The following is a 10890-nucleotide window of genomic DNA, read 5'->3' as shown; positions in this document are numbered from 1 at the left end:
GTGAGGATAATTGCAACCCATTCACTCTTGTTGTACATAAAGCAAGGCCAAACTCTTGACAAGTTCCTTCACTTTTACGGTTTGGACAACTAGAAGGCCAAACTATTAGAAATTGCTTCGATCTGTTCTTAATATTTGTTTTATTTTTATTGATATTGAAGATGCTAAAGATGTTAATTATGGTTGAAACACTCCCATAAATACTTCACCAAAATTCATCGTTGTATCTAACCTATAAATCTCACCACATAAAACAAAGCCAGGAAGAAATAAGAATGATGAAAGAACAGAGGAAAAACAGATATATATCTTTTATCTTTCAAAATAATTTAAGCATTTAGTGCAATAATTAAGCCTACAAGGGATCTTTAGTATTTCTCAACATTTTCTGTAGCTGCCACATATGCAAACCTCCTATGTAAGTCCTAAATTTATGGTTGCGTAATTTCAACTTGAATCATCCACAATTAAGGGATTACATTATTTATCATTACCCAGACATCATGCATAGGCTTGATTTCAATTCCAAGTCGATATCAATTCCTCTCCTTGTTCCTCTGCAATAGAATCGATCAGCAGATCATCTTCACTGTTCATCAGCAAATTTTGCAAATCCAACCACTCGTCCATCTCAATATTGTAAATTATTTCAATATCAGTGGATTCATCCTCAGCTGATGGCTTCTGTTGAAGGAGCTCTGGCTTCATGCAATCATTGTGGCTGTTGTTGGAGGACAGCTGGGATTGTTGTTGAGAGGATGAATAGGCAGCTTGCATGGCAGTAGCCTGTATGTCTGTGCCAGATAATGATGGGGAGTGAGGAAGAGAGTGAAGGAATTCAGGGAAATTTAATTTGGCAGAGTCCCCTCTTAAGGCCAAAGCAGCTGCATCATGTGCCCTAGCTGCCATCTCTGGTGTGGGGAATGAGCCCAGCCATATTCTCTTGTTATTATTTGGCACTCTAATTTCTGACACCCACATTCCCCACTTCCTTTTTCTTACTCCTATGTATATTGGATGCTTTGTAGCTTTCCTTTCTGCACTATGACCAATACCTTCTTTACCCATCACCGAGGCCTAAAGGTCAATCAACTAGCACAAACACTTTAATTAAGAGATCCACTTATGCTTTGAGAGTGATTACTCCTGAGATACAATGAAATGAAAGCTTTCAGCAAAAGAGATCAATATTGATAGTTTAAACATTGCTTTCAGAAAGAGCTCATCTACAACAAAACTAATTAACATCAGAGAACCAGGCTATATATAGGCAGTTAAAACAAAAAACAGCCAACTGATGATTTAAAAAAAGTAAAACACAATCATCATCCTATAATATATCTCTAAAATGAATCACATTAATCGATATATTCTCCGATAGTTTATACAAAGATTTTCCTTGATGTCAGCAAATTTAAGGTTATCTTTTGCAAGCTGCACATCATCACTTCGAAATGGGAATCCTCTGCTAGATAATACTGTTAATTTAAACGAGTAGAGAAAAGCATATAATAAATATAAAAACAAAGAAAGAAAATAACATAAGGACATCAGCCAACGAGATTTATAGTGATTTACCATAAAAACTACGTCCACTTTCAAAGCAGAAAAACTCTTTATTAATGGTTATCAGATACATCTTCATACATGACTGTGCACAGTCATTTATACAATCACTTTCAGCTATTAAACCAAAAGTTCAGAAAACGTAAATGATCATATGACCATTGGACTTCACATTCCCAACAAATATTTCCACTTCCTCACACAACTTATAGCAACTGCCATCTCAATTTAATAATAGTAACAAAAACATAGAAAGTTTTTATCAGATAATATAATGTTCATTAAAATAAACTATGTTGCACTTCCTGACATCATACGTGCGCAATTGTAACTTAGATATTGAAATAGGGCAATTCTAAGCTGGTATACCTCATTGTCATTCAAGGAGAACCAAAATAACTTTTGATTCTGGGAAAGCGGCACACAATCCTTCGCTTGCACATTTTAATTATATTGAAAAGCATTATTAATTTCTTAGGCAGTAAGAATATGCTTGATATGGTATACAAGGCTGTTTCATAACAAAATGTTAATAATATTATTCATGTTAGCCCATAGTTTTGCTGTAAATACCATCCACGAGCAAACCTGTTATTGTCATGGTAGATCATATGTGGGCCCTAGTCTTATTCTTGCTGACAGCTCCTCGCACTCCGCAGTCACCAATTGTTAAATAACTTTAAAAAAATTCAATCTTCTGTCGAACATAAAGTTAAAACTTTGAAATTAAACAATTTAAATAATTATTTAGATTATATTTAATATAATAATATAAATAGAAATATAAGTAAAGTACACCTAATATGATATTTGTTTATTATTTTACTTAAAAAATTATTATATTATAATCAATATTAACTTTAATTATTATTATTATTATTTTTTTTTTAATTGAAGGTATTTCTCTATAGGACAAGCTCAAAGCCTTAGCACAACTTTACCAATCATTTGAGTTCGAAATTATTATTATTATAATATTACAATTAATATTAAATTATTATTAAGATATGATTATATTATTATTCGAATAATATTAAATAGTATTCATAGTATATAATCTATTATTCAATGGGGTGCATGAATGATGTATGAAGGCAATCATTAAAATGTGTTGATTAAGCATAAACATTATGGTTTCCTTTGAAATTGGAAAAATATTTGTAATTTTGAGATTTAGAAAATGGCTAAATATACCCCTAAAAATACTATTAGGTATATATCCCATAGTATAGTTCTAGAAAATAATATGTACATCTTTTGAAGAATTTACTAGGCTTTTTTTATTGAAGTGATAGGTCACACATTGATATGCTATGTTCTTCTCTCATCATAGCTAATTTAATGTTCTAAAACATTGAAACAATCAAAATTTATGGGTTTTAAATGAATATTTGAATTGAAAAACTTATAAATTATCTCAAATATTTATTTATATTAAAACTAATATTGAAATTTATGTCTTGTCATTAGATATAAAGAAACGTGATATAAGGACATCTGGAGTTTTAAAGCATTACTATATTTTTTAGAAAGCATTATTTTCATATTTTGTTTGTTTTGCATATTTTACTAATGCAAAGGGTTTAAGAGGGTTAACAAAACACCAAGCTATGGTTTCAAACTTCAAACTCCAGGTTACACACTAGGTTTCTCAACCCAAGGCTCTCAACTTTTGACTAGGTCTCACAACGTGGTAACTTGAGACAACATCACAAAAGACACTTGTAAGGTTAGAGGCATGAATCCCATAATGTCCATAAACACAAATGGATACAAACCAACCAAAATCACCGTTGAATCAAGCCCTTTTAGGCCATTCCACACCATTAGCCATCTAGGGGTGACTAGATCCTAGTAGCCCCACTTAGAGATATTTTTGGCCATATCTTTTGACACCCCGAACCTAGGCACAAAATAATACCACTTATAGATACTCTTTTGGAAGTTATCAAACATATATCAAAATCAGGATATGGTGTTTTGGACCAAAATGTCCAAAAATTGACTACTACAGTCCTCCAAGAGCCCAATTAAGTCTTTGATTGCACTAGAGGTACCCTATAAAAACTTCACCAACTTGCACAACCAACATGCATTGCAGTAAATGTCAAATATGAAAGGATTTAATAGGTTTTAAGGTTGCTTTTCTTGTTTAGGTACCAAAACTCAAAATGCTTAGTCAAACCTTGTCCAACCAACTTAACACATGAGGATGTTAAGCCCTCAAGCACTCAAAACACCCTCCAAACTCCTCTACAAAAAATTATGAAAACCCATTTGGAACACTACCACACCTACCAACCCATCAAGTCTTGAGTCAAGCCATTGATGGAATGGTTTGTTCTACATTATTCTTTGACAAAACCCTAAAATCTAGTGTTTCGGATCAGTTTAAGCAAATCTGATTGTAGAATGGTCAAAAATCAATAAAATTAAGCCAAAATAGTATCAAATGAAAGCTAACTCCGAGACATTTCCAAAAAATTCACTCTCATGTGCTAGAACGTTCAAAAAAGAAAGATATGAAGGAAAGTGCAGCATTTTAACAGAAAATTGTAGAGAAATGATCTTCAAACTTCATTCAATACTTAAGTTCTCTGTACAAACTTGCCATCTAGCCCCTCCTCAACACTTCAGGGGTCTATTTAAACTCTAAAACCAATGGCTCTAGCCATATTTTGAATTATTAGCAGTTCAAACCACTTTTTGTGGTTATGTTGCTTGACAACTTTGAAAAGTTGTCAGCAACTTTTACAATTTTACTCATTTAGTAAAATTGAATCAAATAACCTACAAAAACCTTGCAAACATGTCAAATGGGACATACAAACATCAAATACATGATTTCCACACCCATACCACACATTGGGAGGTGTTGATCAACTTTGACCAATGTGGTCATAATTAACTACATACAAGCAATTGGCATCAATGCCTTCCAAGGTGACTTTGAATGACTTCAAAATGTTGCAAAATGGTCCTCAATACCTTATTACATCCAAAATGAACAACAATAAATGACAAACTCTTGATAGGCCCCTTGGACCCATAGGTACCCCTGCACCATGTTCGCAGGGAGAGAAGAATATCAAGTCCCTCTTGACATGAGATCTTCAATAGAGACTACATGTTGCCTGATATTATTCTTAGTCATCCAAGTATCATCTTTGTCAGGAAGATCTTTCCATTTGATCAAATATTCCTTGTATGTCTTCCTTCTAGTCTTCTTCACCTCCTTTGTATCTAGGATACACTCAAGCTTCATCAGCCGGCTAGGTGGCAACTCCTTCACCCAATCATCCTCCTCATATTTTGCTACACTTGCATCAAAACTTGCAATCACAGAGATTTTATATGGATACAAATCAGATACATTGAAAATTGGAGATATGGCTACCCCGGAGGGTAACTCAATCTCGTAAGAATTTTGTTCAAATTTATGGACCACCCTACAAGGTCCTATCTTCTTCATCATCAGTTTGGTGTATTTTATTTACGAAACCTTTCTCTTTTCAGAGGTGTTGGCACCAAATCACCAACCTTGAACCAAAGGTTTCTCTTCTTCAAATCAACAACAAAGTCTTCCTCTTGAGCACTTATATCACTCCCTTGAAGATCTCTCAATTTATAAACACCTCTAGGGTGCATTCCATTAACAACTTCAAAAAAGCTTCTTCCAATTCTCCTATTCATGGAGTCATTATAAGTATACTCTGCTTGAGGTAGGATTAGATACCAAGCCTATCCATGCTCCTTTGTAAGACACCTCAAAAGGTTTCCCAATGACCTATTTACCACTTTAGTTTGGCCATTTGTTTGTGGATGGTATGCAAAGCTATAAGACAATTTTGTGCCAAGCTACTTTTGTAAGGTCCTCCAAAAATTACCTATGAATTTAGAGTCCCTATCAAAGACTATGTTCAAAGCTAAACCATGTACCCTTACCACTTCCCTGAAAAATAAACCAGCAATCTGAGATGTATCATTAGTACACTTGCATGGAAGAAAATATGCTATCTTGCTGAGCCGGTCAATTACCACAAAGATACTATCAAAACCCCTTTGTGTTCTAGGCAGACCTAACACAAAATCCATACTTACACTCTCCCAAGGCCTATTGGGAAATGGAAGGGGTTGATAAAGTATTGCATTTGATGAATTTCCCTTGGCTCTTTGGCATATAGTGCATCCTTCAACATACCTCCTCACATCTACTTGCATCTTTGGCCAGAAATTGAAAACCTTCTAACCTAATCGAAGGTCTTATCAAGACCAAAATGACCCCAAGGATCCCATTATGTTTCTCCTATATAAGATTCTCTCTCATTGAGCATCTAGGAACACATAACTGACTCCCTTTGAAAATAAAACCATTATGAAGCAAAAAATCAGAATATTCACTATGAATTGTATTCAAAACTCATCATAAACCTTGTAGATCTTCTTGAAATTAGCATCATCATGATACATGTCTTTGAATGCATATAAACACACACTTTGGAGTTTTATTTGTTGCACTGCAAGTGCCCTCCTACTAAGAGCATCTACCACCTTATTATCTTGGTATTTCTTATGCTCAACCCACTTCTTGTGTCTATGGTTGAGTTTGTCCTACCCATTCAAGAAACTTAGAAAATGATTGTCAATAAAAACAACAAATTCTTTGGGTAGCAAATAGTGCCTCCACGTTTTAAGTTCTTGGACCATGGCATACAATTCTAGATCATTTGAGGAATATTTTTGCTTTTCCTCATTGAGAATTTCACTAAAAATTGGAACTGGTTTGCCCTCTTGGAATATAACAACCCTTATTGCATGACTGCTAGCATCACACTCAATGGTAAAAACTTTTTCAAAATTAGGGAGCACAAGTATAGGTTGTTGAAATGCTCTTTTCTTCAAATATTCAAACCCCTTATCAACTTCATTGGTCCAAGAAAACTTACCCTTATTACCTCCTTTGATGGTGTCAAGAATTAGTGCACATATGTGACTTAAGTTGTTTATGAATTTCTTATAAAAGCTTACAATTCCATGGAATCTCCTCACATCTCCCACAGATTTTGGAGTTGTCCAATCGAGAATATCATCCACCTTTGAAGGATCCATCTTCAAACTTCCCTTGGAAATGACAAAACCAAGGTACACTAACTCCTCTTTCACGAAGTCACACTTCTTCAAGTTTATCATCAATTTCTCCTCATGTAGCCTCCTTAGGAACATGTCAAGGTGCCTCAAGTGTTCTTCCTTAGACCTACTAAAAACAAGAATATCATCTAGATAAACAAGAACAAACTTTCCAATGAAAGGTTTCAATACCTCATTCATTAGGTGCATGAAGGTACTAGGTGCATTTGACAGCCCAAAGGGCATCACCAACCACTCATAGAGGCCCTCATTAGTCTTAAAATATGTCTTCCATTCATCATCTTCTCTGATCCTTATCTAAATGTAACCACTTTTCAAGTCAATCTTGGAAAAGTAACATGGTCCTCCTAAACAATCCATGAGATCCTCCATTCTCGGCATAGGAAGCCTATCTCTAATTGCGATTCAGTTGATAGATATTGAATTAGTACAAAGCATCCATTTTCTATCCTTTTTAGGTGCTAGGACAATGGGTACAGTACATGGGTTGATACTCTTTCTTAGAAAACCTTCACCTAACAATTCTTATACGTGTTTTGCAATCTCCTCTTTTTGGGCTGGTGTCATTTTGTAGGCAGCCTTATTAGGTAGTGTACTTCCTAGTATTAGGTCTATATGATGTTTTACATTTATGATTAGAGGCAGTTAGCTAGGTAATTCTTCTAATACAATTCCCTTGTACCTCTCTAGCAAGTTTTGAACTTCACCAGGTAGGGACTCTCCTTTAGTTTTGGGTAAATTTGACCTGTCTTTTGGCTTCACAATCAAGACAAATCCTAGGCCCCCCTCTTCTTTCAAGGTATGTAAAAACTCCTTTTCTCCTACCACCATGACACAAAAATGTGCCACTTTATCCAATCCTTCATCTGGTAAAGGGGTCAAGGTAAAAGAATCACCATTCTTTGTTATGGTATAGGTGTTTTCTTGCCCATCATGTTGAGAATTGAGATCATACGTGTAGTACCCCTACCTTAGTCAGCTTTGTAAAACCAGTTTGACCTTGGTTGAATTTTTATGTGGCAATATTGAATGGTTGAATTACCATGAGGTAATGTTGTAGTCAAATATTATGATTATTGTGCATATCTGTTAATGTGCTTTCGCATTGATTCTTATGTAAGTTTAAATTGTCCTCCTGATTCTTGTTATTAATCTTGAGATAACATCTTCATTATATATATATATGCTTGTGTGGCTCATGGTTGCAGGAGATTGTTGGTACACTACCGCCTAGGTGCGAGGTTCGTCTTCACCTGGATTCGTAGGGTTGAGTATACCTCTTTCATCCTTAGAATTTGGGTTAGGTGGTCATAAAGCCCTCAGTTTATCCTAGTCATGCTCAAGTAAGCATCATCTTTGATCTGTTAGTTTCCTTTTCATTTGGGTTTGTGAGTCAAGTAATTGGTTGGCTTACTTGGTTTGCATGGTTGGCATCTGGTTAAACTGAGTATTTAATTCTAAGTAGTTATTTTGATTTAATGTGTTCATTTACGCATTAGTAATTAAGAAACTAAAGTAAATAGGTTTCTTTAATATAATTAATTGATAGCCTGCATAGTTTCTTAATTACTATATGGGTTATCTAAATATCAATTATCTAAATTCGAAATATTATTTAATACTCAAATTAAATAATATTAAATAAATAAAGAAAAGAAAGACTAAATTTAAATAATTAAAAAACTCCATTTAATTTTTATTTATTTTTATTTACTAACATATCATTAATTTATGGTCAGGTCTTTATTTTAGATACACTGGAAATAGGTCAGGAATTTAGGTGAAGAAATTTATTGGAAGCTTATTGAAAAGATTAGGGCTCTTCTATAGATTTCTTCAAGGAAAGCTATACCAGGTTGGGTGGCTTCTTTGATTTGTTGGTTTTTAAGAAAATAATTCTATTTTTCTCTGAATGGTGTGTGTGTAAATTATTTCTCAGATCCAAAACCCTCTTCTGGATAATTTAGGTTTTGATTTAAAATTCTTGCCTGATGTTAATTTTCTAGTTAATGGGAGTAGTTTAATCTTGAGAAAATTAGGAAAATTATTATGGAAAAATTATTCTCTCTTGTTTGATTTGTTTTGATAGTCCTTTAAATAAATCTCCGTGAAATTAGTTGATTTCATTAGAAATAAATTTAATTGTGAATTAACTTTATTGGTTTATCTAATTTAAAGAAAAAGTAATTGGAATAAAATTCAGTGAATGAAATTTATTGAGTTGGGAATTTTATTTCTATGTAAATTCCATCAAAGGGGTTTTAATGAATTTGGAAATTATTTACATGTTTTTAAAAATAAAATAAAATTAATAATATATAAATTTTGGTAGGGAGCTACCTACGGTAGCATCCGCTACATTATGGTGGGTATTATATTATTTTACTATTATTTAAATACTGGTTATGAGCTGATATATATATATTTATAATATAATTATAAGTATCTTATATATATACGATGTATATATAGGTATGCATACAATTATTTTATAGTTATAAAACCAGTTTATAGTTTGAATGTTTCAAAAAAGCTTATAATTTTTATAATTGATAATTATGTTAAAATACATTAGGAGAATTATTTCTATGAGATCTTATTTAACTTATTGGACAAATGGCAAATTGATTTCTTTGTATTAAATAGTTGTACTTTCTTATTGTCTGGAAAATCTTTGATTGCAAGTTATTTATGCTTTTGGCTGTTTTAAGAAAAGATTGCCTGTATTAGGATCTTGTGTAAATGGTGTTTGCAGTCAAGCTTAATTTTATTGCAATTCTGGTTGAGTTTTCATTGTGTCCTATGTTGATATTTTTGTTTGGACCCTGTTGTTTGGATGATTTGGGGTACTATTTATGTCTTCGGTTTCTAGTTTGGTTGTTGCCTTGTGATGGTGTTTTAACTGGTCCTGTCCTTTATACGAGTGTCGAGTGTTGATTTGTGGTTAACCATAGCGAGTCAGGTCTCTAGTTAGAGTACTGTTAGGCAGTAGACCTTGTATTAGCTTTTAATATGTTCAGTTGGATCCATTTCTTTGTAGGGATCATTATGTAATTATTGACCGATGTGGTTGGTTGTTTATTGGTATGATTCACCTTGATGGCAGGAATGTAAATGATGTCGAACTTATGTACCCTAAACTTATTTAATATCAGAGGGGTCTTGTAGTTGAGCAGACCCGAAGATGTAGCCCTCTAGGGGTGAACTCCGAGATCATTTTGGTGTTATATGTTCCTTTTGTTCTTATGTTTCATGTTTTAGTGTATTATGTATGGATGGCATTTTGATACAATGTGTAAGTGGATTAGATGAAATTAATTGTAAATGCATGTATGCAGTCATCTTTTAAATGTAGTAAACTGGATCATGAAAGAATGTAGATTAGAATAATGGAATATATTTAGTTATTGTTAAGAAAATTAAGTATGCATGGAAAGATCTTGTTAGTTTATGATGAAATTCAAGTGTGTTATTAAATTGGATGCATGACTAAAATTTTAATGAAAAGTATGAATGAAAGGTATGAATAAACCTTAATGGATGAACTGTATCTTGTGATCTATATTTTGTCTTGCTGAAAGAAATTATCCTTGTTTAAGAATTATCTCATAATCAAGATAATCAACTTAATTGGATTTATGTGTGAGTTAAATTAAATGTGTAATTAAGTAATCACATTGGGAAACTCTTTAGGTGTTAGTTGATGTCTTCCGCTGTGTAATCTGTACTTTGATATTTTATTGTATCTTTATGTTGTCTTATTTAAAAAAAAAATTATTGCACTCCATTCGTGTGTCTTAGCTTTATCCCTTCGGGGTTTCCTAGCGAGGCATTACATTTGGTATTAGAGCCCAAGTTGCAAACACTAGGATCTCTGGTTTCGCTTGTGCCCTTAGTTGGTGTGTGGTGTATCGACCTTATATTTCTTCTCCTCCTTTTTGTATGTTTGTGATTGAGCAGACCTTAACTTGTGTGTAACGTGTGTGTTCACACCTTGTTTTCACCTTCTTGATGTGGGTGTTTTGGAGTGATTGTATGTGGTTTGTCTTCTTATTGAAGTTTGGGTTTACGATTTCTCTTATTCTGTAGGAGAGTCGTATGTATCTTCCTTATTGATTTTTGTACTCTTTTGACTAATGTATTTGGGTTGGTTAGTGTTGTCTTGAATTTAAAAGT

The 10890-nt window shown here is 33.4% G+C and overlaps 1 protein-coding gene across 1 annotated transcript; it reads right to left on the bottom strand.

Moving 5' to 3' along the window:
• Positions 1-284: 284 nt before the first annotated feature.
• LOC131040064 (ethylene-responsive transcription factor TINY-like) lies at positions 285-1727 on the bottom strand. The gene is made up of 2 exons (XM_057972959.2): positions 1579-1727; positions 285-1146 (listed from the first exon to the last, which is right to left on the bottom strand). The coding sequence occupies exon 2, from the start codon at positions 1066-1068 to the stop codon at positions 520-522; it is 549 nt and encodes a 182-aa protein (XP_057828942.1). The 5' UTR covers positions 1069-1146; positions 1579-1727; the 3' UTR covers positions 285-519.
• Between the last annotated feature and the right edge of the window lie 9163 nt (positions 1728-10890).

The sequence above is a fragment of the Cryptomeria japonica genome, chromosome 10 (genome assembly GCF_030272615.1).
Source record: "Cryptomeria japonica chromosome 10, Sugi_1.0, whole genome shotgun sequence".
NCBI classification, from domain to species: Eukaryota; Viridiplantae; Streptophyta; class Pinopsida; order Cupressales; family Cupressaceae; genus Cryptomeria; species Cryptomeria japonica.
The sequence above is the reverse complement of the archived record's forward strand: the minus strand, read 5'-3'. Positions and strand labels throughout refer to the sequence as shown.

Bases quoted from the DNA above. Each gene is read 5' to 3' on its own strand.
- LOC131040064 (XM_057972959.2), bottom strand. From the start codon at position 1,068: ATGGGTAAAGAAGGTATTGGTCATAGTGCAGAAAGGAAAGCTACAAAG.